Source organism: Phalacrocorax carbo, chromosome 12 (genome assembly GCF_963921805.1).
Source record: "Phalacrocorax carbo chromosome 12, bPhaCar2.1, whole genome shotgun sequence".
NCBI classification, from domain to species: domain Eukaryota; kingdom Metazoa; phylum Chordata; class Aves; order Suliformes; family Phalacrocoracidae; genus Phalacrocorax; species Phalacrocorax carbo.
In genome coordinates, this window is record NC_087524.1 from 279,591 (window position 1) to 306,271 (window position 26,681).

General features: G+C 41.1%; 2 protein-coding genes across 14 annotated transcripts in view; one reads left to right on the forward strand and one right to left on the reverse strand.

Annotated features, from left to right (window-relative positions):
* The window catches only part of PPP3CB (protein phosphatase 3 catalytic subunit beta), a 54,141-nt gene extending 39,915 nt beyond the window's left edge, over nucleotides 1-14,226 (forward strand). For 2 of the 12 annotated variants that reach the window (XM_064463629.1, XM_064463630.1), the window contains exons 13-14: nucleotides 4,013-4,042; nucleotides 5,723-7,417. In XM_064463629.1, coding sequence (XP_064319699.1) covers nucleotides 4,013-4,042; nucleotides 5,723-5,901 — 209 coding nt within the window. In that variant the 3' untranslated portion in view covers nucleotides 5,902-7,417. The other 10 variants (XR_010374921.1, XM_064463634.1, XR_010374917.1 and 7 more) reach the window with 9 other exon arrangements.
* On the reverse strand, nucleotides 10,982-25,794 carry ANXA7 (annexin A7). Of its 2 annotated transcripts, none has more exons than XM_064463637.1 (13): nucleotides 25,697-25,794; nucleotides 22,275-22,332; nucleotides 19,574-19,790; nucleotides 19,181-19,288; nucleotides 18,002-18,042; nucleotides 17,524-17,626; nucleotides 17,165-17,259; nucleotides 16,355-16,468; nucleotides 15,025-15,195; nucleotides 13,317-13,487; nucleotides 13,133-13,208; nucleotides 11,838-11,950; nucleotides 10,982-11,331 (listed from the first exon to the last, which is right to left on the reverse strand). In XM_064463637.1, the coding sequence occupies exons 2-13, from the start codon at nucleotides 22,329-22,331 to the stop codon at nucleotides 11,209-11,211; spliced, it is 1,389 nt and encodes a 462-aa protein (XP_064319707.1). In that variant the 5' UTR covers nucleotide 22,332; nucleotides 25,697-25,794; the 3' UTR covers nucleotides 10,982-11,208. The 2 variants fall into 2 exon arrangements, with proteins under 2 accessions (XP_064319707.1, XP_064319706.1); XM_064463636.1 differs by having other exon boundaries at nucleotides 18,002-18,045.
* Nucleotides 25,795-26,681: the final 887 nt, after the last annotated feature.

Here is a 26,681-nt window from a genome sequence, read left to right on the forward strand (position 1 = left end):
GAATGTCTATAACAAGAAATGGTGTATGTTTCCTAATCCATCCAACTATTCCAAAAGCATATGTTCTAGTTTTAATTTTCATTGTTTAATAAGATACTTCCTTATGTTTAAAAAAACAAGTCTGCATTCCTCTCACTTATTTAACAGATTTTTATCCGTGTTACATTATAAATATCAGAGAGGATCAAACTGACTAGAAAATTTTTTTAACATAAAACATTACACTTTCTACCATTACTGAAAATGTGGGACGTTTGGAAAGTATGCAAAATGCATTTTGGATTTTTGTGGGTGTGTTTTTTTCTTGACTAGAACTTTCGATGGCAATATTCCTTGATGCACTACATTAATATACCTCATTTGTTTGAATCATGTTGATTGTTCAAAATAACTCATGCCAACTGTTAGTTCTCCTTAAATTGCAGTAACTTCTTTTTACTGATAAGAATTTTATTGATTCAATCTTAAAGTAGAGGTTTTCAAATTATTATGCTCAATTGCAAAGCTAGAAATAAACCAAAAATAAACTTCAGTAATTGACTCTTTTCTAAACCATCATAATATCAGTGAATTCATATTCTTGGCAAAAATATGGTCACTGGTAACCTGGGATTTGTTACTACAAATATTTACTTTTTGAAGTATATTGTACTATGTTGATCAATATACTATCAATAATTTAAACCAGTCTACATTTGAGAAAATAAAAGAACATAATATTAATGGTAAGGGGTTTTTTATGCTATTCGTTTGCTTGAAATTTCACAAAATTGACCAATATGTCATGGGTTTTCCAGGTTTCAGTCTGACAAGTGCTCATTTTTCAGTGGCACATTGAGAAAAGGTCTAGTTGTGCTGGTTGCTATTAAATCAAAGAAGCTTTGGAAGCTATAAGAAATTGGAGTATAGATCTACATTCCTCTAGAGAGCTGGCCTGACTTTTTTTTTTATCAGGGCAAGTATATATATATAGAGAGAGACATATATATGTAAGTCACCATTAATGCAATGCATATGCAATTTTTGCATATATGCCTGTTATAATTCTTACTGTTGGTAGTGTATTCTGTACTCGACCTTAGCGTACCACTACTGTTTCAGGAATTTGTTCAGCCGCACCTGCTATCTTTTGTGAGATACCAGGCGTTCTCAGGGGAGAGGAGCTCATTGGCATTGACATAATGCAGGGCAGGACACTAAATGCGTTAGTCAGTCTGATAAAAGTGCTTAATGGGCAATGCTTGGAGAGAGTCTTACTGCAGAACAGAGCAGTCTGAGCGTGAAATACAAATTCTAACTGTAGTGAAGGGGTTAAACAAAGACAAGTCAGTTAAAGAAGAAAATTTCGGAAAAAAGTGAAAAACTACATCTTATGGAAGAAGTCAATATATGATCCCCCCCCACCCAGTAATATATTCCAGGGTATATTTTTGAAAAACAAATCCTAGGTTATTTTGAGATGGCTTTAATGTACTAGGATAAAAATAGTCTTTTAGGAAATCATGGCCTTCGCATGTTTCTAAAATTTTCTTAATGTAGAATTATGGTTTTTATTGTTTACATCACTTGCATTCTAGTAGCTGAAAATTTAAAGACCCTATTAAGTACTGTTCTTTAAAGCAGTGTTTCCTAGTGACTTATTCTGTGAACTGAATATTCTGTGAACCTAATCCAACAAAATTATTCTCCAAATTGAGTCAACAACTGTTAATAAAAACCCTAAAGCCTTATTCAGCAATATACTAAACACAAGCCTAAATTTAAAACCGTAAGTACTTCCATGGGAATCAGGTGAGCCAGCCAAATACTTAGCTTCCATTGCTGCCCTTGCTATTAGTCAGAGGGCAGTAAGATAGTTTTTTGGTTTTGTGTTGAAAGTTGACGAGGTTTTTGTATCCAGTCTGTCCCCTAAGTAAAGCAGGGGGAGAGATGGAATTGAGGATGGAAATGCCATTGAACCCTGTTGCTTAAAATTTGCTTTCAAGTCAAGAACTTTCTGAGCAAAGGCTTCAGGATTACCTGTTACGTTAGTGTGGTACAGTATTTATTTGAGGTTTATCAGGGTTTACAAAGAACATAGTTTTAATTTAGATGTGCCTGCAAAAGAGAATCCAACAAAATTATTTTCCAAATTGAGTCTTTGCAGTGTGTTTTTTTAAGTGCTTGTATTTTCCAGTCAGTTTGTTCTTTTATGTCAAGTTGAAAATGGTATTTTTCTTAACTGTGATGTATATTCCAAGATCTTTTTGGAATAATAGTACTACAAGTAGAATGAAGTAGGAGTAAATTTTGAAATTTGTATTTATGACCAAGCTACATAATTTACAGAGATAAATCAGTATTCATGATCTTTTCAGGAAAAGATTGAAAACAAAGGCTTCACAGGTAACAGGAAGTGGTGGAAAGAGGTGGTTATTTTTACATAGTTTTGTATTTGTATGGGAAATTGATTATAGTATGAAAGTATGTATTTGGTGACTTTCTAAAACAATTATTAACTAGTTTATTTTTACAGTTTGAGAAAGTTTCTTTCCCTTAACATAAATAACCATCCATTCAAGTGTTTCATTTAATTCTGGGATTACCCTTGTCTCTGTAGATTTAAGTGCAGGAATATTTTTTTTTTTGTACCATGGAATGTGCAGTATGCAAAAGTTAAAATGCTGCATTACCCTTAAGTACGCCACATTATTTTAGTAGTAATTAATGCAAGTATCTACTTTTATTTTTTTTTAGATTATCTCAGTGCAAATTATAGTTTTATGCAACAGTGGGGTTAAGGCATACTGTAGGCAATTGATACATAACAACATAGTGTGGGCAATTGAAATGTTGTGTCTGGTTTTTATTGGATAGAAAATGAGAAGTAATAAACTTAATTTGCTTTAAAGAATTCTCTTCTGATCTAATGCCATAATTTCTTCTTTAGCTAGTTTCCCCAACGTTCGAGTACTCTCTTATGGTTTTTGTTGTTGACAAAATGTATCAAGCACTACACAAGTTAGGTCTACCTCGATGTATGGTAATTGTTGTTAATATTTCTGAAATTATGGCATAGGAGCATGGCACATAGTGGGGGAGGTAAGAAGTTGATACCATTATTGAAATTTAGCTACAGTTTAGGTCATAGTTACTAAGTAGTTTCTTTTGCAAATCTGCCCTATAGAAGGGTGTTTTGATTTTGATATCTTAATAGCCTTATGTTAAAGCTTTAACTTCTAGAGCTAAAACAATTGGGAAGGACCTTACACTTAAGAAATTACAGCAGATGACATGGTTATTTAGTTCAAAAAACAACCTAGTGAGCTGAATTTTTTTTTCATATTCACATTAATTCACCCACCTAGACTATGTTAAATCCAGACCTATTCCTGCTCTAGACTTTGTTGTTGATTCAACTAAACAATTTATGAGACTTTGTAAATATGACTTGCTAGATTTGTCTTACAAATTTCACAGTTCAGTTCTCAGAGGTACCCATTTTAGCTTAGAATAAGATGAGAAATTCAAGTACTAGTTAAACTTCGGGGAGCTAAACATAAAGGGAAAAATAATTTCTTATGAGAACACTGCTAGTGTTATTTTTATTGCATCCTTCCTGGTAATTTAATGAAGCTCACTAATGCATTTTAATTTTCAGAAATTGTAGTCTCAAATAGATTTTCAGTATTTTTTTAAACTGTACCACAACCTTAACATCAGTTGAAATCTTCTGTTACTGTCTTAAAAAAAAAAAGCCAAAAACTTAGAGAAATGTACAGTTAATAACATCAGCTAATTTAGTGTTGCTTTCATATACTTTTAGTTGATAAACTGTATTAGTTAAAAATTAGGAGAAGTTTTACTTAAACTTAAAACCAACCCCCCAAAACCTTAATGATCATTTTAACTAATTGTAATCTAATCTGGCGTAGCATACTATATTAAATTGATCATTGCCTTTTCTGCTATGCGATATTACACTCTTCATCTTTCTCATTCATTTTGCATGCATCTGCTCACTTCTGTACAGCCACTGTAGAGGCAATTGAGGCTGAAAAAGGTATGATCAGAGTCTTTGCCATTGGCAGAGATCTGTGGTGTCTGGGAGGGAATTCAAAAGTACTCTGTGTGGGTGTGTTTTACTTTCAACTTGCACAAGCAGCGATGAATCGACTGCATTGATTCATCCCTTTTACATGTAACATTCATTTCTCGCTTTAGGATTCTGGTTATCTTTAATATTTTAGGGAAATTCTTGGGGCTTTTTGGTCATCTTTTGTTTGTTTTTACAGAATATGCAGTAGGTTTTTGCATAACAGCATGTTGTGGTATGTGGTGTTGTCTTGAAGTCCTTAAAAATGGTAGTGTTCAGTGGGTTTTTTTCTGCATACAACTGGAAGGTTTTTTTTGATTGCGGGGAGGGGTTGTGTGTGGAAGGAGGGTTGTTTATGCATGCCTTTTCTCATAAAATCTGTTTTAATGGCTATGAGTATATTTTTTAAAAACTTTCCATAATACATCTGGTAGTGCAAGATATATAAATGCAATGTTTTTTCTACGGATTTTGAACATAATTTGTTGACCAAATTTATTTCCAGTATATACGCCATCTTGCCAGTATGAGGCATATTAAATTCCATGGATTATCAGTGGTCCTGTGCTAAACAAATTGTATATACATCCCTTGCTAGTGGTATTGAGCAAAATGCCATCAAATTATTTGGTGTTCAGAGTGTTCAATGTCAAGATTGTTGTCTTTTCAGAGATACTTTGACTTCCTCTTGTTCAATATTCAGTGAAGTGAATGCCAAACAGCACAGTGGCTGAGAGCTGCCTTCGGGGTTTTTCAGATTTGGTCACAAAGCACCATTTAATGACTGTATTCTTTGTTTTTTGATTAAGGAAGTCAGATCTCCAAAAATATAAACAAGTGCCATATTCTGTTCTCACACACATGTGTAAGAGGTCCCATTTTTGTGAGTGGAAAGCTGTACTTAAATCTCCAATAAATTATTTCATTCCAAATACTTCAGTCTTACTATGTGGTCAATGGTTTTCAGGTCTAAATTCAACTACAGACCTCATTCATTAAAATATTCAGTAGCAAAATAATACCTATTTTCTCTACTCAGTTTAAATACATTTGTATTTAAATGATACCATTGTTTAACCACAGTGCTAACTCGGTGATTGTGGTTGTGTCCATTTCCATCACCCACACGATTAGCCCAGAATGTGAACCATGTCCCGCAGTTTTGCCTGCATGAAAACTGCAGGATCGGGCCATTGATGCATATGCAGGATGTAAATCTGCTGTTACTTGTGTAACCCTTTGCTGCTTTGCCTCCACTGCGCTTGCTGTGCCACTTAGACCCTACTGACATTCCACCGAAGAGAAGGGGGATGTTAAGATAAGCCTGGTGGGCTGGGCAGCAAAAGCAGTTGGTGTTGACAGCTGGCCATGCCGGGGCCACACAGAAGCAATCAAGTGGGCTTAAACCCCTTGATTCCTGCGTCCAGAATATTGGCCATACTTTGTTCTTTTTGTTACAAACTGAAATTATGATTGCCGTTCAACATTCCAGGAAAGCAGGTTAGAGAAGCGTTTACTAATACAGATGTAGAGCCATAAGGTTCTTTGGCTAATTTCTTACCTGTTTTTAAACGCCATTTGTTAGAAAAGTGTATGCTTTCAACTTATTTTTCCATTACTGACATATTAAATTTGCATTTTGTTAAGCAATACGAGGATTCTCTCCGCAACATAAAATCTGCAGTTTTGAAGAAGCAAAAGGTTTGGATAGGATCAATGAGAGAATGCCACCAAGAAAAGATGCTCTTCAGCAAGATGGTATTAATACTATAAACACAACAAATGCCAATGGAAACAATGGAACTGGCAACAACAATGCACAGTGACCCCGTCAGCTTCTGGTTTACTCACTCGTGTCTTGCCTGAGAATTCCTAGATTACTGCTTTTTGATGTGACAACAGATGAAGTAGCCAGGGGGATCGCTTGAAGTGACTACTTCTTATGAGGTGGAAAACCATCTGCCTTGATCCCACTGAAGAAAGGCCATCATGCTTTTGAGACAACAGCCCCTCTCTTTACATGGTGACCCGACCTCCTGGGAGCGTGCCTCACCTACTTACACAAAGTCCGTCGCTGGCTGCCGAAGCTTCAGAAGGGATCTGGGGAAAGAATCGGGCTGTTATCACTAAAGCACATCTAGACTAGCATCTTACGCTTACTGTTGTCAACACTTTTAAGTTTACAAATGGGATTTTTCTTTCGGTAGAGGTAGTTTGTTTGGTTTTTTAAATCAGACTTTCAAATACAACCCTAAGAGCTAACTATTTATTAATGGACATCAGTTTCATGAAATGTCTTTAAAACGATAGATTAGAATGGTCTTAAAATATCTGAGGCTGCAAAAACTGTATTTTAAATAGACAGAAAAAATGCCGCCCCCCCGCCCCGCCCCCCCCAAATCTCAGTTGGTCATTCTGTAAAATGCTGACCTCAGGTTTACTCCTTAGATGTTGCTAATTCTATATTGTATTCACTGTATTTTTTAGTTACAGCTTATCAGAAGATTTCTATGTAGGAATGTTTATTACTTGAACACAGATTTTAAAAAAATATTTAATTTAGAAACTTTTTTTGCCCAGGTTTTTCAAGACTCTTCCCCACCTTGAATTTTAAAGATTATTATATATACAATTTTAAAAGTAAGAAAAATATGGAAGTGTTAATTTTAAGGTACTTTTAATTGAACTTTGTACATTGTTTAAGTAAATTTTGATTCATATCAAGTCTGTAAAGCTTGGCATTGTATTTTGTGTATGCATGTTTTCATTTTGCAAATATTTAATATATAGACCTATGATGTACGTCTATAGGTTACCTAGATGTTATGGTACTTTAAGTTTATTGTATTATGGTTGCATAAATAGCTAATAATCACTGGGCTGAATAGCTGCAAGCTTTTTATTATTTTCAAATCTGTAAAGGAAACAAACTGTATCGGACATACTTTTTGTTTAGGCAAAGCAGCGCGTAAGCAATTGCTCTGTTCAACTGCTAAGGCATTAGTGAAAGTGTAAACTTGAGACTGCATGTATTTTGGTATCTACAGGACTGCTTGGTTAAAATAAAAATTGAAGCCCTGTGCTGATTTGTTCACAAATAATGGACTATACTGATTGCACTGTTGTTATCTGACATTTATCTTACATGTCCTTCTCATCCCCTGGAACACAACTTGAAATTTATGTCACTAGAGTCCATCTCCCCCCCCTTTTTTTTTTGTTTGCCATAAAGTACAATCTGTACATACCCCTAGGTTGGAAATTTTATGCATGTTCTGAACTAGTCAAGTATTTTATAAACAGTAGCACACAATAAATTTTGTGCATGGGCTGCGGCTCCCACCATCGTGTATTGGTTTTATTTGGCATACGTCGGTCTAATCTGACCTTGAAAATTGCTTAGAAATACTCTCCAAAATTTAAGCTATTGAAAAAAATAGCCTAAAAGGCCAGATTTAACTTGCAGAGAGCTAGTTTAATGTAAAGGCTATTTAATTTAACTGTTAGTGCTGCTGCTTTTTTTGCTTTTGAGTTCTACCTCATAAATAAAATACCCAGATATTGTTCTGTCCACTAAGCGGGACATCCATTTTTGGCTTGTAAGAGCAGTGTTAGTTGATTCGAGAAAGGCTGTTGAGCACAACTACGTTTTTTGTGTTGGTTTGAACAAAACATTCGAGACACTAGTGTGTATTGGGCTGCTTTTTGGGCAGAGGGGGAGGACGGACTGTTTTGACAGTCAATGCATATACCTGGTTTAGTCTTTCTGGTACATTCGTTTTAAAGTAAGGACAAGCTGCTGAACAGGATGAGAATTAGGAGAAAAGTTAAAAATAATAAGCACATTAAAAATAATAAACACAGTATTACTAATGGACTTTTAATGTTTTATTTTAATTTATTGCAGATGCATTCTAACTGGAAACTCTTCACAAAGTTTGAGTGCAGGAGATCAAGTTTTAAAATGTAAGTTTTGTTTGGTTGGTTTTTTTTTAATCCAGCACCACCTACAGTCTATGCATGATGTCATATATGTGACTCAGCGATCTAGGATCAATCACATCACGTGATGAACATTATGATGGTCCCTTTCTCCTTGTAAGCACTAATGGAAAATTTCTCAACCTCACAAGACAGTATTTTTCACAACTGATACTCGGATCTTGACTGTGGTGACTGTTCTGACTAGCTGGAGTGGTGCATGTGGAGAAAGTGCAGACTCAAGCTTTGTCTGTCGCATCGTAATTGGAGAGAACTGGTTCTGATTCTTGCATGGCAGCAAGTGCCCGGCTGCAACGACGCTTGCTTTCCTTGAGGATTCCCTCATGAGATCCGTTGTCTGTAGTAGTTTTTGGCAGGTACAAAGGCAGATCAGCAATAAAGGAAAATTTCTTGGGCGGTTGTTGACCTGATTTCTCAGGCTGTGTGTCTCCTGTCTCCCTTTAAGCAAGTAGTCAGGTAACAGGTTTTTATGTCCATGGGTTTTCTTTGTTTGGAAATTAGGTACTCACTTTTTACTACTGTGTTTCTGAAAGGTGGAGTCTGGAACTGTCTCTAATTCTTGCATTGTTGGGGAGAAGAAATTATATCCTCCCTCCCGGAAAACAGTAAGTAGTTTGCATTGCTCGTTTTCAGCTCTCACTGTGTTAAAGATGGGAAGAAAAAAAAAAAGTCCTTAGTCTGTTCTTGGGTGGGGAGCGGAGAAGGCTTGGAAATAGCTCTGCCAGCAAAAGGGCACAGGTAGCAGAAGCACTGAGAGGCGTGGCTGGTCCCTGGCTGGAGTTGGAGCTTTCCTGCCCTGGGCTGGGTGAATACCGTGTGGGTCCTGGGGACCAGGCCGCTTCTTCCCTGAACAACGCTGTCACCTGCGGTGCTCCTACCCGCAGGGCACCAGCAGAGAGGCACGTTCAGAGGTGGGCTGGGAGCTCTGAGAGGTGTCAATGCATCGTAGTGGAGCTGAGAAGCAGGAGTAAAGATCGTGCTCGAGTAAGGTTTTGGGGGCTTATTCTAAAGCAGGGACTTGCGCTGTAAAGAAACTTGCTGCCACCCAGTGAGCCAAGCGGGGAAGACCAGCCTAGTTCACACGATCCTACCTATATTTAGTTTAATGGCAAACTCACGATTTTAACACTAAAAATAAATCTGGGTGCTTAAGAACAGCCTTCCTTTCAAAGATTACGAAATTCCAGTTATGAAACAGAAAAATTACTACAGTCATATCTATTGACTTGTGAAGATTGGCCTCTCCAGCAAAAAGACACAGGGTTGGGATTGGGGCTGGTTTTCTCTTAGAAAGAGGCAGGTCCCTTCTGGTTTGAGTCTGAACACTTTTTGAGAGGAATAGTCTCATGAACAGCTTGCTTTTTTCCTAATGTTTAATCTTGAAATGTCATTATGTTCGTTGCATAGAAAAAGATGGGTTTTTTTCAGAAGAAGGACAGACAGGATCCGGTCATTCTTCCCTTGGCTATTTTTTGCTAGTTTCATTATCATCAAGCACTCACTTCTTGTTAGCCATTTAACAATTCTTTGTTACTAGCATGTAATGAAAGTAACTTTTTGCCATAGAACAGATGAAAGTCATTAGGACGTAGAACCCTATTCTTTGGTTTATTTTCTTGTAGTAGTAGCAGTACACATGAGCCAGACTTAATCGCTGTTCTGCTTCAAATGACAACTGAAATGGTGGGGTTTTTTTAGTCACGTAAAAAGACAGAGGCACCACAATATGCTTTGATTATTAAATGATAAGCTTCACTGCTAAGAAAGTTTGCGCAAGAGCAAAGAAACAAGAACCAAAGCTTATGATGAGCTCTTGGTCAAGCTTGGAAAGGTACTGACAGATGTAGCTACAGGTATTAGTGGATACTTGCACCAAGGATGCCCAGAGTAATGCAGAGTGGAATGTCTGCTAGTCTCCCAAAATCAACTTCCATCTGTTTGTATTAGAAGTAATTAATTTTAAACTAAACTGTAGTTCTAATTTCAATATCAGAAAAAGTTTAAAGTCAGTCAGATTCAGGTTGCAGAACATTGAGGTCAGTGAAATACTTAAGCTTTTTTTTGGTATGGTAAATGTGATACCTAGTCTTGTTTTGCAAAAAACTCTGTGTATGTGCTCTGTAAGAGTGAAAGGTTTGCCATATTAGAAGCAACTCTACCAGCCCTAGCTATTTTCATTTGAGGGTAACAGAAATACGATTTTGCTGGTAGTGTGAAGTTGTCCTAGAATACAATCATTGTTTGTTAAAGCGCTGCTTAGAAATGTTAGGAAATGCATTTCTGGCTGCTGGGCTTAAGACTTCTGTTAAGTTTATGGCTGGGGACAAACTGACCGTGGCTTTCTAACAAACCAAATGGGCTATTCAAAGTTGTTCTTTTTTAAACCATTTGAAAACATCCACATAGTCATTTATATTGTCTGGGTCACGATCACTTTGTTTGGATTTACATGTGTTCTGTAGCTTTCGCGTTTAGATTCTAGCTTTTTTCATTGCTCAGTCATTTGCTGTGTAACCCACTCCTTTACAAGGAGATCCTTCAAATTAGATCCAAGACGATGTCTCCTTTGCATTGCAGCCTTAAGCACGATGGTAACTAATTTAATAAATTAAATAGGGGGTAGAGTCAGATTCTGCTAAGGCCCTTAAACTGTCAGTGTAATGTGATTTAAACTGAGCACTTGCACATTAAGATGGAAAGAGATTAAGGGGGGAAGGGGTAAAGTGCTTGATATCACAGCCTCAGGCTTTTGTTGTCAGCCACAGTTCGTTCAGCAGTTAAGTTTTAGGTATTTCAAGAAACTTATGAGTGCTGGAGATTTGGATGAGACACACAGTTTAATCTTGCAGGAGCCTGGCAGAGGAGAGGTGGTTTTGTCTGGGTCAAAAGGACTAAAGGAGTGGCTAATAGACAAGATATATCTTTTATTATACAGTAAATAGTACTATGTGCTGTAAATTAAGGCAATTTTAAGTGCAACAAGCTTACTGAATCATGAAGAAAGCATATTTGATTACACAAAGTTTAAAATTATTCTTCTACACACAAGGATAATCAGTGCCTGCATAAAGCATGTTACGTGTCCTTCAGTTTGTTTTAAAAAAGAAAACAAAAAACCAGAGAATCCTCTTCTATTGACCAACAATTGCCAGCAGCAAACGCCTGTAATCCCCACTTGTGTCACTTGCTATCATGGAAGCCAAAGTCTTCTGATACATTTGTGTGAACATCTGTTTAATTTGCACAAGGTCAATCTATGCAGAGAAAAAAGAAAGGCAGAAAACTTAACACAGTACGTGATTTTTAACTCAGACAGTCACCCTGCATCTCTTCCTTCATGGGCTACAGAACACATACCGAGGGTGAAAGGCACAACCGATCAGCTCTGCATGCCTCACAGGCCAGCTGGTCCCCTAAGGCCAGAGGAGCAGCTCCCAAAGCAGAGCTCTAGCAGTTGTTCCGTGCTTTGTAGTAACCTAACTCAGCCTGAACCTTTGAACTTGAGGCACTTACCTGCTACACAGACAGGCAGCCACAGTTGAGAAGGAAGACAAGCAGTATTACTATCTAGCCAGGGAAATTAAAAGTATCATACAAAAGCTGGCTTTAAAACAAATTAACACGTTCATCTAAATCTGAACGCCGTAAAAGCTTTGTTGCAATACATGATTCTACAGCTGTGCAAGAAGGACTAAGTGAAAAGCTGGTTAGGGTAGGCAGCTTTCTGCTACATGTGGCATTTACAGAGAAAGTTTCTTACCTCACTGCGCGTGACTATAATTCTGATGAGGGTAGAATCATCTGTGCCAGCTCCTTTCATAGAATAGTAAAGTCTTTCTGCAAAAAAGGCTGGGCGATTTAAAGCACACTGCACTGCAATAAAGTATATATTTAGGATTAGTCCCAGAATTGTATGCTGTATAGCAATACCTGGCAGGATCAATTCAGGATTTTTGCTGTAGACGGCTAGAGGTGGTTATTGATGAAGATCCAGTTACTGTGCATTACAGGAACTGTTTCATAGAGCTAAGCTTATTTTCAAGCTGACCAAATGAGTTACTCCTTCCTTCACACAAAACCTTACGGTTATGAGCAGTTACCTTCTCTGGAAGTGCTTTTCAAACCTGGCTGAAACCTTAATTCTCAAGTAGGTAATTTAAAAACAGTTCTCCTTGGAGACCTGGTCCTAGGCTATAAGGTGTTTTACTCATGTGCCACTGCTAGACTCTCCCTAAGAAAAGTACACCTGTAATAACTTCTGTAACTTTAGTAGTTACAGAACAGGCCTTGGGTTAGGTTGTTCAGGCTCAGAGAGGAGCCTTTATTCTTTTACGTGATTCTCAGAGCTGAGTTTTTCCCATAAAACTCTTGAGCAGAACATAATCTGGACGTTCTTGCTTATCCTTCAGGCTACAGAAATGCTGTCATTTTGATAAGCACTGATAGGATTGGTGTCTGCAGATTCACTAGTAAATCATACTGATCCGCACTATCAGCAAATTGTGCTGAATTTGAACTGCTTTACCATAACAAGTCAGCATAAAAAAAAGAATTCAAAATAGGTCTTCTATTTTGCTGAATTATTCCGTAGCAAATGCTGTGCTTTCTGGGGGTAGGTGGTGGTGTTGGGAAGAGAGGTGAAAAGGGAGCTGTGCCTGAAGTAGGTTCATGTTGGTTCTGAGATCATGTGTGAGGGTGGTTCAGCTGTCTCTGCTGAGGTGGCGCACAACCAGAGTCATGGCTCTGTAATGCTGGTACTCGCACCAGTACAGCTACAGGGACTAACCAGTGACCTTTGTTTCAGTGTGGCTGCCTGACTTCCCAGACAAGTGACAAGTAGTTCCTATGAAGGCTTTCCTTCTTCATGGCGTATGCTTATTTTCTCCAATTAAGTGTAAAGTGAATAAATTGAATAATTAAGTTCCTTTTGTGCTAGCAGAGCACAAAATGTGTGTTCATTTGCCGTATGGCCAGTGTTGAATTGTATTTGTCTTCAATTACGTTTAGAAGATTTAATTCCTAAGGGATAAGGGGAGGAAAGAACATATCACTTACAAATAGTCTTCAAGCCACGTTCCACATTTCCAGAAAATTCTCGGTCAATGCTGCTTAATAAATCACGATTAGCAATCTACAAATAAATGAGATTAATATGTGGATAATGAAATGCAGTAACAACTGCAACCTCCATTTAAAATACACTGACCAAACTCATTTGAAATCAGTGAAAAATTCCTACCCTGGAGTATGCCTCAGCTGTTGCTTTCAGTTGGGGAAAACTTCTGCTGGCCAGAACCATATTAAAGCAAGATTCATCAGTCCCAAGTTTTCCTTCACCTGCTTGGTACAGCCGCTGAGCATCTTCTTGAGCTTTTTGATAATCCACAGTTTGATTTTCATCCCGATTACCCTAAAAGCAAAGACAACAGATATCAAATGAAATTACAGAGAGAAGGCTATGCTTTAACTGCTTGCAGTGCAGACCCTAAGTATCTATCTTCAAAGCTTGGCGCAGAAAAAGTAATACCAGTTTGAAATACATTACATTGCTTTAAAACTACTCTTTGGTTTAATATTTCTTGTAGGTAACAAATAAAAAGTGGCCCAGAACCCTAGCTGTAGGGCATGCTTTAAGCTGTAGATATACTGACTCAGATAATTTCACCTGTACATACCATCTCATAGTTCTGATCAAGTAAGTACTGTACTTAATCCTGTTCTACTTAATAATGTAAGCTTTTTCTTGATTTCTTTCTAGGCTTCAAGTTGCAAAGAATCTTCCCAAATGAACTAATGAATTATCTTCCTGAATACGCACACCTGAAATATCTCAGGTTGTCTGTTTTATTTAGAATATGTTAATTTCAAGTAAGAATGTGTCCAGAAAGCACTTACTATAGTTGTAATATGTCAGTAGGACTTAGATGACATTTTATGTGCTTTGCTGTTTTGTGGTCTGGTTCCCCGTTCCGCCCCCCCCCCCCTTTTTTTTTGCTGCCCAGTGCGTGGATGGATGGATACTGCTAAATATACTGGCTGAGCAGGCTGAATACATGCTCTCAAATACTATTGTATCTATAGTCGTTAATATAGTATTTAAATGATGTGGTTGTCAGTTATTGTAAACTACTGGATTTATCAAAATAAAAATGAGCAACATAAGCTGCAAGGTTTGCTTTCTTGTGGATTTTGACTTTTTAATCCAAATACCTAGTGCATAGCTGAAAAAGGTAGAGGCAAACAAGATAAAAACATGTCATAGAAATTCTATTAGCAAATAGGCAGATTGATCATGGAAATGGGGGGTTACATTAGTACATATTTCTTCCTGAACACTGATAACTGCAAGTTACTATTCTTCAACACAAAAAGAGCCCTAGTAAATCATGTGGGATAAGCAAGCTCCAGTGTTCACCTGAGTTCAATAGTAGCATTTCCCCAGTTCTGGTGATGTGAAGGGAAAGAAGGCTGTGGTGTAACCTGGGAGGTAAGTTTTGCCCTATGGTACCTCTTAGCTTGTTCATAGGGGTTCTCACAGGTATCCTACATACCATAAAGGTTATCCTATCAGATTTACCCAGATTATTTTGTTAACGCATGCAAAAAACTAAAAACTGTCTTGCTTTAACAGCAGCGTGGAGCACTGCTTTATAGTGCCACTTGATCGTACCTGCACAATGAAGTATTTACACATAAGTTCTCCAAGATGATTGCAGGGTGCTAAATTAGGTCACGCAGTTCATCATAGGTTTGCGTCTCTTCCTTGAGGAGGAATGGCCGTGTCATATCTTGTCATTAGGGAATAAATCTATGGCCCAGAGCTAATGTCTTAAAAACCTGGCTCTTGCTATGTATACACAGGCTATTTGTGGAGCCATTTTGACTACATGCAACGAAGTCAGACTGTACACTATTATCCTACAAAAAGAAAAAAGATTAAAGCTCACTTGGCACATAGATATTAGCAATCGTTCAAAGTGTCCTGAAGTGTCTCCTCTGATGTCTTGTTCAATGTCCCTTCCAAATTCTGATTTATAGCAGTTCACTATTTCTCGTATTTCCTGGTTTGTCCTTGTGCAGAGGATCTCAATCAGCACTCTCTCCTGAGTGCCTGCGCCCTGTAGGCAGAGGACAAAAGGGCATAACTACAAAGCACTACCTAGTCAGTTTTCTTCACCTGTGAAATTAAGTAGTCATCTGTTAGTTCAAAACTTAATACAATCTACATTGTAAGAGCATTATCCTTGCAGTGTGAAAGCACCAAGTCGCCTGTATAATTAAAATGAAATGAAGATTCCTCCAACATGCGTTTCTGCACCAGTCCAAAAAAAAGGGGACCCCAAAACCATACAGCCACAATAGTGCCATCAGCAAACGTTATCCGGAAAATGGTTTCGGAAGGAAATTCTTTTTGGCACCCTTAGTCTGGAAACGCACTGGAGGAAGGCAGAGGCTTATGATAATCATAAAAGCCAAAGATATAGACATAAATTCTGTTTTAGTCAGTGTACAAGCATGCTACCTATTCCAAATTTGACCACTTGTCAACATGGAGCACCAGCAGGAATTTTTCATAGATGCTTCCCTCTCCCCAGAATAAAAATTAACTGTGAGTACTGTGTACAATGAGCTCTGCATACAGTGACTGGCATGACCATCTCTGTTCAGGCAAGGGTTATATAGGAGTGGCTCTATATGAGGCTTCTTGGTAATGTTATAAATGTCTTAAAATGGTTGAGTGGCTGTTGCCTCCACTAAAGCCAGATCTTCATTTAAGCTCCACATGCGCTTTAGAAGGTCTGCATTCATACATGGGTTAATCTGCTCATTTCCAGTACCAGCTACCTGCTAGCTGCTGCAGCTCAAACAAGAAAGAAATGCTGGTAAACCGGACATATCAGTTTACCCGAGTTAAAAGTTCAAACCAACTAGCTCACCTAATGGCTAATGCAGTCTTAATACCAGACCAGATACATGCATCATCTGACCTTAAGAAAATATTTTTTTTCATTGGCGTCCTTTTGGAAATTATGACCAAGTGGCAGAGAAAGTTTTGTCCTGCAGTGTTTCATCCTCTGCTGGATGGCGAGCTGCTCTGAATTGACTAACCCTGCAGAAATTGGCTGGAACTGGGAGGTGCAGCAGAAAAGAATTTTAGGCCCCACGGTCCTGAAATTTGTTTGCCACTACAGGATTTTTCAGTGATCAGGTATTCTCTCATCTTAGATGAGTATTTTAAGATCATTTTAAATTATTTTGCTCACAGGAAAACAATACCTTCATTGCGTGACGTAAACTCCAGGCATCGTAGTAGGTGCTAGGCATGAAGAGGGCTAGAATCAATTCTTCCACATTTCCACTTAACTCAGACTTCAGATCTTTAATTAAATCCTGTTCAATTGCAAACAGAAAAAGGGCTTTGGAGAGTGCCAGCCATGTAGACTATGTACTGAACAAGATCAATCTAGAACTTACTTTTGTGACTGATTTCTACCTTTGTGCTGTTTCGCGTGTAAAGCCTTGTTTTATTTCTTACAAAGAACTTCCCTCTGTCCAAAACTTGGACAGCTCAGCTCTTCTCTATTATCTCCTCACTAATTAGGACCTAGACAGGTCCTGAGAAATGCCACAACTATACAATTTCCCTTCAAGTTGCAAGAACAACAGAGGGAAGAAATTAAATTATCTTGGCCTTTTGTTGACTAACCCATCTTCCACCAGTTTCTCCATTTGTTTCTTAGGAAAAAAATTTCAGAACTGGTTTGTGTGCATAAAAAAACTCAGCAGTTTCAGACACTAATAAAGGGTCAGTTTATGCTTGATTATCAGTCATTCCAAAAGCAAAGAAACTTCTTGTTTGGTCAGGGACAGAGCCAGCCCCCAACCTTTCCCCAGCCCTGCTCCTGCCAGGTATCAGGACACCACCATGTTAAATACCAGATGCCCCCCGTACACAAGGAATGTAACCAAAAGAAGCGCATTTAAAAATGCCCAAACTGCTCCCCAGGACTAAAATGCAATCAGGCAGGTAAAGCAGCAGCTGGAAGTTTGGTTTTGTTTACTGATTCAAAGAACTAATGAACATACCTTGCCATACATAGTCTTGAAAGCTTCCTTGATTTTTTGCCTTTGATCATTGGAGCGGTTAGCAACAACATTGATGATAGCCTGCTCATCAGTTCCTTGGAAACAGAAGGGCAATTTCCTGTAAGAACTCATAATAATACCTCTGAGACTCTGCACTTTATGATCTTGCATTTGGGCATAATTAAATAATAAATTACTACCATTTAAGTCTACCAAATTTTCTACATAACTTCATCTACTAAATTGCCCAGATCATTTTGAAAGTGTGACTTCTGAAAAGCTGAGGAGAAATGGTTAAAGAAAAGGACAAAATAAAGAAGTTAGCACAACAGAATTTTAAGCTTCTATTGCTCACTTACCAAACCCCTTCATAGCTTTGCGTAGAATTTCTGCGTCCCTTCCAGCATCAAAGTTTGGAGCAGCTTGAATTGTACCCTGGGTACACTGAACCATTGCTGCAGGCTGAAAATAAGGGTCACGTGTAACTAGCTATCCTGCACAATATAAATTCAAATTAAAATCACTCCTTTGGAATCAGTACTCCAGAAGGCGTTGTCCATTAGTTCCCCATTTTTTCCTCTAATGTGGAATCATAGTGACATTTACTTGTGTTGAACAGCTTTGGCCCACCAGTGCCAAAGCCACGATTCTACCCAGTTGTATGGATGCAGACCTACACACAGATACAAGGGTCATGGTTTTGTTCAGGTTGTACTCCAAGTGTAGCTGGGACCTCTTGAAGCAGAACACGTAGTAACTTGTTGGAAAACAGTTGTAAAAGCATTAAAACTACAGAAGCCATATCATATTGATTATAGAAAAGGATACAGCACATACCGGACTAGGCACTGGTGACGATGCTTGTCCACCAGGATATCCTACTGAAATTAAATTAAAGAACAAGATAAAAGGAATTAATTCCTCTTATTATGTAATGCTATCTAATCTGAAAATAAAGCCATTTACAGACTTACCACTGCACAAAAAACTATTTCCTAAGTTATTATACCTATCATGCTCAGTAACTAAACCTCTTGCCTTTGGAATGATGGGAAGAAGGAATCCCAGGTGCATTCTGGTACGCACACTAGCAAGGCAATTCTGAAAATATTAAATTTAGTGATGCTGTGGGAACTGGAAGGATTTCTCATTAAATATTGCTATCTTTGACAAAAGCCAAGATAGTCCATGCAAATGACGAATGTGTCCTGTTCTTTCTCTTAAAGACATATTATACACTTCAAAATGTCCAGCATATAAACGATAAGTACTAAGAATTCATTGGTGCAAAAAGAATTGCAGGAATCTCATTTTGTGATCAAAACCACTGTGACTACCAAAGCTGTGACTACATTTTTTTTTTACTGGCATTTTTATCTGTAATATGTATGTACAATTATTGTCATTTTAACAGCAGCTTAGTGCTAACAAAGCAATCATCAAAAAAAAGCTTTTGCTGCTCTGAGTTTCTTGCAAACACAGCTGACACATTCCTGGACAAAAACCATCTTGATGGTAACTGACCACTCAAAGCTTTAAAAACACTGCACTGTTTTTAAGCAATTGTGTGCGGTCTCATTTCCAGTTCCCCCACTATGCCAGGGATTACCGTGAACATGCAGATCTGAAAAACACATCCATTTCTTTGCGATTAACAGAACAGCTAGATACTCATTGAATGTGGACTCTAAATTTCACAGTTCTCATCAGATACTTGCAGTTTGAAGGATAAGCACCTAAACGCCTACGTCATGACTATTAATCAGTGACAGCCATCCCCTTTTGCATCTAGCAGCTGTAGAGATGGCTCTCATCAGCCCTTCAGTGGTCTTGTCAAGAAAGGTGGTAGGAGGTATACGGCTCAACAGCTAAAAGGAGGTATACGAAGGTATACAGGAGATATACAAACCTCAACAGCTAAAAGTAACAAGAGTAAGGGCCTACTTTGTTACTACCTATCCTGGGATCTCTTGGTTTAACCTTGGATGCTTAAAGTTTCTTAGATCTATGACATACCTGGAATTTGTGCTGGTCCTCCTCCAGCATAGCTTTGGGCAGGAGGCTGTGGATAGCCACCAAACCCAGGGCCAGCAGGAGGCATGCCAAACCCAGGACCTGTAGGAGCTAGGAGAAGAAGAAAGACTTCAGCATGCTTAATGTACTTGACTTCTGACACAACACAAGCCAGGTTACTGAACAGAGCTATGCAAGCTAATTTCTCTGTCTGTGCAGTGGCCCAAAACCATTAAGGCCCTGCCATCAGCATGCAGCTGTTTACTGCCAGATAGCAATCTCTTTGGCTGCCTACATGGATCACTGAACAAAGCTGCGTTTCTTTACGTCTACAAAGCACAGGGAATGGTCACACCAGAAATCATTCCCGAGGGGTACTCTAACAAAGGATCATACCTGCAGGATAAGGTGGCATTCCTCCAGCCTGGGGAGCTCCAGGATAGCCCCCAGGGGCAGGGTAGCCCCCCGGGGCAGGATACCCTGCTGCCCCTGGATACCCAGCACTTGGTGGTGCTGCAGGATAGGTCCCTCCTCCTGCTGGAGGGTATCCTCCAGGAACAGTGGGATAGGAGTACTGACCAGCTGGCGGATAGACAGACTCTTGTCCTGTTGGCTGAAACACAAAAACAGGACATGTGTACACCTGCTAACAGGACATTAGAGTAAAACTCTCAAGCTACCAAAATGTCCACGTGTACAATAACATGAATTATATAACTAGATTCAGCACTTGAGGCAGCGGCAGCAGAATTCTTGAAGCCTGCATGGCGGCCTCCTGGGTGGGTTTCTGATCCGTCACCCATGTTGACACAGAATCAGAGTGTGCTGCATGGTGGGAGGCACCTCTGGACAACCCCTGATCCCATCCACCTTCAAAGCAGGGCCAGCTTTGGAGTTAGATGAGGTCACGCTAGGCCTTGTTGAGCTTTCAGTATCTCCAAGGAACTGCAAATCCACAGCCTCCCCAGGCCCTGTTCCCATGTTTGACTACTCTCATGGTGAAAAGTGTTTTCTGAAATCAAATTACAATTACAACCTGTGGTTGTTGCCAGCTGCCCTTTCACTGTGTACCTCTGACAAGAGTCTGGCTCCAATGTCTCTGTCACTCCTTACGTGCAGAAGGCTGAACAGATCTCTGCTTAGCCTTCTCTTCTCTAGCCCTCCCTAGATGTGCTCCTGTTTGTCTATGTCTCTCTTGTACTGGGAAGCCACAACTGGACATGGTATTCCAGATGTGGCCTCATGAGCACTGAGCACAGAAGAAGAATCATTTCCCTTCATCTGCTGGCTTTGCTCTTGCTAAAGCATGGTATGTCATTAGCCTTCCTCCCCAGGGACATGCACTGCTGAACCACGTTTGACTTGTCAACCACCAGGACCCCATGTCCTTTACTGGAAAGCTGCTGCTTCTACCCCGCCTAAGAAAGAGGTTAGCTCAGCTAGGGCTGCTCTCTATGAATCATTACGAGTTCACCTCCTGTTTTCATAGGACTTTTAAGAGCCTAGTATCTTTGAAACTTATGCCCCTCTTGCACAACCAGTATTTTCAAATGTTGCATGGTGAGAACTTACAAAAGGTGGGGTGGGGTTTTTTTTTTTTCCATTTCCTCTGGAATCCAGGTTATAAAGCATAGACATTCAATGACTAAACCTGGAACAGAGTCACACTGAACACCTATTACAGGTTTTAAATAAAAAGAACAAGTCAAACATCTATATGCCTTTGTTTTGCTACGTGTATGACTTAACAGGCATATCACAAAGGTTGCTGTTAGCATTAACATGCATTAGAAATATTTACTTGAATGACTAGGATCTCTAAGGGAAAACCCTGTAAGTTAAAAGTCATATACTTGGCCTTAAAAAGCAGGTATTTAAAATCAGCTTCATAACAAAGTATAATGTATGGACTCATTACTTGCTAGGAACATGGATCACACATTACATACAGTACACACTTATTCTTGAGCCCAAAACCAGAAATAAACTGCAGACATTCTCCTAGGGTTTGGTTGCCCCAAGATTTCTATCCCCAGATTACTGTGCCCACACTATACAATATTCTCTTCCCCAGTGATACACTCTAACCTTTCTCTGCCAGAGTCAACAAAAAGATTTTAATGGAATTTTGTTTTGCAAATCCGAAATTAGGATCCTCAAAAGCCCTGCTTGGATAACTATCACTACTGCAGAAGAAAATATTTTCACTTTGCTTTTTTGCACTGGTTATCACTTTGGGCATCATCAATGAGACTAGGAAACCCAGAATTGTTGATATCAAATCTAAAGGGTCTTTTAAATTAATCCATTGAATTATTCCCATAATTACAGTATAATCAGTGCCATACTGATAAAAGCATACATTTGCATCTAGTTTTGAAAAATGACGCAGGCATATCGAAAAGACTGCAGTATTAGCCACATCTGGTACATTCCCAGCTTCCATTGAGCTTCACTGGAATTTTTAGTCATGCAGTCATGAGCTGAAGGTGGAACAAAGTCCTGCAGCTGAATGATGGGGGGGTCAAAGTCAAGATACAGTGTCCTTTATCCTCAGAAAAATATTTACTTGCTGTCATATGAAAGCTGGACTACTTGAGTAAAGCATACCAAGCTCTTCCTAAAGGTAATGGCCACGGGAGTTTGCTCAGCATCTCTGTAAATCCTGGGATAGGGGTGTGCAGAATATTTGGTAGAGACTACCTCTGATCCTGTACATAAAGACTGCCATACTTATGCATGAACTGCTGATACTTTAAAAAAATGGTTTGCTGAGATAGCTAGAGTAAAAAAAAAACAACACCAAACTCACAAGAAAGACTAAAACTAAAACAAGACCAAACAATCAAAAACCTGTCTGGAACAAAAGGCAACATTAAAAAAAAAAAAATCTTAAAACTCCCTTCTTGGAATTCTTATGAGACAACTATGAAGTCATCCTCAGGGATATATAGATGAAAACAAAGACCATAACCTCTAGAGAATACTGTATATGAACTGCTAGCTCCTATTCACAGCCACACAGAGCATAGTAAGAAGCGGTATTCACAGAATATAAATACATTATGAATACAACACATTCAAGAGCCATACTTACAGGATAACCAGGGAAAGCAGGGTAGCCACCAGAAGGGGGATAACCCGGGTATGACATTCTGGGGAAAAAAAAGATATTTTCACTGTCAAGGCACCATATATGAGTTTGCAGTAGTTACTTGTCTTGCTAATTACCTGTTAAATCATTTGAACAATTTGTTTAGTAGGTTTAGAATTGCTCAGGAGTCCTTGTCAGCCATTACACCCACACAACCTTTCCTTTTTTTCATACACATGACCATAGCAAGCAGGATTCAGAAGGGAAGCATCTTCAACTTTGTAATTAACTACCACTCTTATTTAGGGCCAGATAGACACTGAAGCATGGTAAGAGTCTTGAACTTCCAACAAGAGCTCTGAAATACAGGATAGACACTGAGGTGCCAGCAATAGGGGGCCATTTCTTTGCCAGAACAGAAACAGAAGGGTTAGGCTAGAGCAGGGCCCCAGTCCTGCACTGCACCAAGCACCTGTCTCCCATCCCCTGCCCTCCTCCACTCACAGGGGCAGTTCCTGTGAGAAGTGCAGTACCCTACCTATCCCATGTAAAATGATAATTTGATAGAAACGTGTAATCCCCCAGCATTACTTCATTTGCATCGAAGATTTCTGTTTCCTGCCAGTAACTGTTTATTTTAGCCCCATTTTTAATAGAGGAGCTTGGGGAGTAGGAACAGAATGGGACAGAGATCACCCTCCACATTCCCAACCAGTTGGGCAGAGAGTTTCAAGGCTGTTAGCCAGGTTACAAAACATTTAATGGCAGGAAAAAAATAACGTTAATGCTAACCAGTCCGATTCCCTCATTAGTGCCTGGGATTTACCCAGGGCATGTTTCTAAGACAGTACGCACCTTAGCTGCACAAATCAAAGGACATGGGAAATATAAAAATTAATGCAATACAGTGAATGATTATTCACATTTCTAGGTATTCACTGGTCAAACCAAGAGGATCTGAGAGCAGAATTCTTCCTGCGTTGGACCATTAAGGCAATAGGTGGTCATAGAATTAAAAACCTGAGACTTAACGTGGAAAAAAGTAAAACTTAGCATAGGTTAGTTCAAATAAGAGCCAAAAACAACTTGCAAAGAAGCACAGCTATGCAGTCTCACACCAATAAATCTGGATCATCACTTCCAAATAAATGAAGAGGGAAGAAAATGAGATGTAAATCTATGCTTTAATCATAAACACTGCTAACAGCTATTTATTGCCCTAAGAAGAAACACCTTAAACCACTACCAGTACAGTATTTATTACTGACAGCTACTTGAATGGACTTGAAATTTGGCTTTCACCAGCACATTTCTGTTGATATTTCTGACTTTAACACTAATTGTAACTTCTTTCAGGAACAAGATGACCAGCAACACTACCTTCTGATTTCAGTTTCACTCCACCTACAGAAAAATATTGTGTCAGCAAAAATGAACATTAAAAACCCAACAAACAGAAAAAAAAAATCTTCAGCTTTTCAGCTTCATGTAATTCAGCTGAAGTTACACCATTAAGAAGACAGGATTGTAAAGCTTGTAAAACTTGTTGAGGTGCACTGTATCATTTCCACTGAAAAACATAGTAGGTTGCACATAATGCAAGATCAACAGCGGGGACAGCAACTCAGCTGTTTCAACAGCTGCAAAAAGTTTAATTTGTATAATAAACAGGACCTAACAATCTTTTAACTATATTAAAATATACAAAATTTTAGCCTTATTGATAAGATACTTAATTTAAAATGAAATTGTTTTCAGCTGTGTCTCTGATTTACTAACAAACACATTCTGGCAAAAAGTTTTTTAAAGCATGAGCTTCCAACATCGCACTTTCAAGCGAATAAGCCATCACTGCTAAGTCATATTTTTGATTAGCAAATTAAGCAAGCACCCCTGTAAACTCGTAACTTACAGTGCACCAGCAAATTGTCTAACGCTTTCCTTATTTTTGTTGTATTGATTCCTTTTCTGGGATTCAATTTGTGATGCAACTTCTTTTGGGCCAGGTACTGGCAACTGTGGTATTTCAACCATCCCCTGATTCCTACTTGTCATTCTTCTGAATTACAGAAACAAAAATGTTTTATTTACATTTGCTTGATGTGGCTGATTTCTTTCTTATTTGGAAAAAAAATCCAGAGCAATAAAAGGGTCAAATAAGAACCGCTGCTTCAATTACTTCAGACCTTTTGTAAGTAGATGGACATGATGCTAAATTGGGATTTTAGACTTGCCTCTGACACCAGTTACAAGAGTCTCCTCAAAACTTACTACGACCAGACAGCAATATTTACTGAAACACCCTTCATCATGGAGATATGTTTTCTAGGAGATAAGTGAAGTAATTTACACAATACTAAGTACTTCGTAAACACTGGCGTGCCGCTGCCGTAGGGCACGGCCTCACTTATCTCAAGCGCAGGCACCCCCGAGCAGAACAGAGGCTCTGAACAGGTTTGCCCATCTGGTTTTCATTGCCGGCCCGTTTCCGCGGGCGGGGCACGAGGCGCGTCCCGGCCGGTGGCGGGCTCAGCCGCGGGCCGGGCGCTGTCCCCGCCCGCCCGGGGGTGGGTCAGTGGCGGCGCCGGCCGAGGGCGGCTGCGGGCCGCGGCCCACGCCCCCACCCACCGGTTCTGCTCCGCAGGCCGAGCCCGAAACCGGGCGGTGGGGCGGAGCGAACTGTGACGGTGTAACACCAAGGGTCGCGCTAAACCCGGCGTGCTAGCCGGCAGTTCAGCAGGTCAAACAGGGAAGTCCCCGCTACCGCAGCCCGGCCCGCGCGGGGACCCCCCCCTCCAGGTCCAGCCCCGCTCACAGCGGGAGGCGGCCCAGCCCGGCCCCGTGCACACCCGCGCCCCAGCCGAGGCCACCCCCGCAGGCACCATCACACCCGCCGCCGGAGCCTGCAAAGGACGCCGGTGGAGCCGCCACCGCCCCCCGCCCCGCCCGAAGCCGGCCCGGCCCTGCCCGCTGGGCGAGCCGCCGCCCTACTGTTTCGGGGCGGGAAAGGTGGTCACGCATCGGTCTGATCTCGCTCCGCTCCCTCAGCCCCCGGCCGCCACGGCGAGCCCTCCGGCGAGGCACGGCTGCGGGCGGAGGTAGCTATTACTCTACTTCTCCTGAGGCGAGCGGGACCTCGTTCCCGCTCCGTACCGGGAGGGCTGGCCCCCGGCCAGGGGGCTGCGGCGCTCTGGGGCGGGCCGACGCCTCCCCCCTCTGCCCCCGGCTATACAACTGCCGAGCCCCGAACCGGAGGGCGGCCGCGGCTCCAGGAGCCCTACTGCCGCTCGGGTGGCCCCGGGCCCCAGCACGCAAGGCGCGGCGGGGCCGGGGCCGAGTCCCCGGAGGCGGTGAGTGAGGGGAGCCGGCGGGGCCTGAGGCGAGGGGCGCGGAGGCACGGCCGGCCAGCTCCTCGGCTGCCTCACCTGAGGGGAAAACCGCGAAGTCCCCCGCCTCTCTTCCGCAGCAACACCGCAAAATGGAGGCTGTGAGGCCGGGCGGCACCCGCCCCGCCCCCGGCACCGAGCCCGCCCCGGCCCTCCCCGCGGGCAGGGGCGCCGCGCCCCGGGCCTGGCGGGGCAGAGGCGGGCAGGTGGCGGCTCCAGGTGGTGGTCGCTCAGCTAACCCGAGACCCCGTTCCTAGCTGCGCAGGCTTGCCCCGTCTTGCTGAAGCAAACTGCGGTATGCCCGGTTCCCCTTCAAAACGGCTGAGAGGTAAGTTCAAAGACAGAGTGCCACAGAACGCAGAGCGACTTTCTGGGGGAGCTGTGTCAGGGGAAGCGTTCAACGCGGGAAGTGCCAGGCGATGCCATCCCACTGGACTCCTTAGCTACCCGCGTAGGAAAGGAAGGGAGCTCCGCACTACAGTTCCCCTACAGCACCACTGCAGTGGAGGTCAGCCCTAAAGCATGTAGCTCTAAATCGAGTCTGTTATCCAGTAACACAGAACCACAGACTGGCGGGCGCTGGCAGGGCCCTCTGGAGCTCACCCCGTCCCACCCCTGCTGGAGCAGGCACCCCCGAGCAGGGGCACAGGGCCGCGTCCAGGCGGGGGGTGAATGTCCCCAGGGAAGGGACCCCACAGCCTCTCTGGGCAGCCTGTGCCCCTGCTCTGGCACCCGCACAGGGAAGGGGTTTGTCCTCATGTTCAGGGGGAGCTTCCCGTGCTCCAACTTGTGCCCGTGGCCCCTTGGCCTGGCGTTGGGCACCGCTGAAAAGAGTCTGGCCCCATCCTCCTGACACCCACCCTTTAGATATTTACAAGCATTGATAAGATTCCCCAAGTCACCTCCAGGCTGAACAAACCCAGGTCTCAGCCTTTCCTCATAAGGGAGGTGCTTGAGCTCCCTGATTATCTTCATACCTCTCCGCTGGACTCTCTCCAGTAGTTCCCTGCCTTTCTTGAACTGG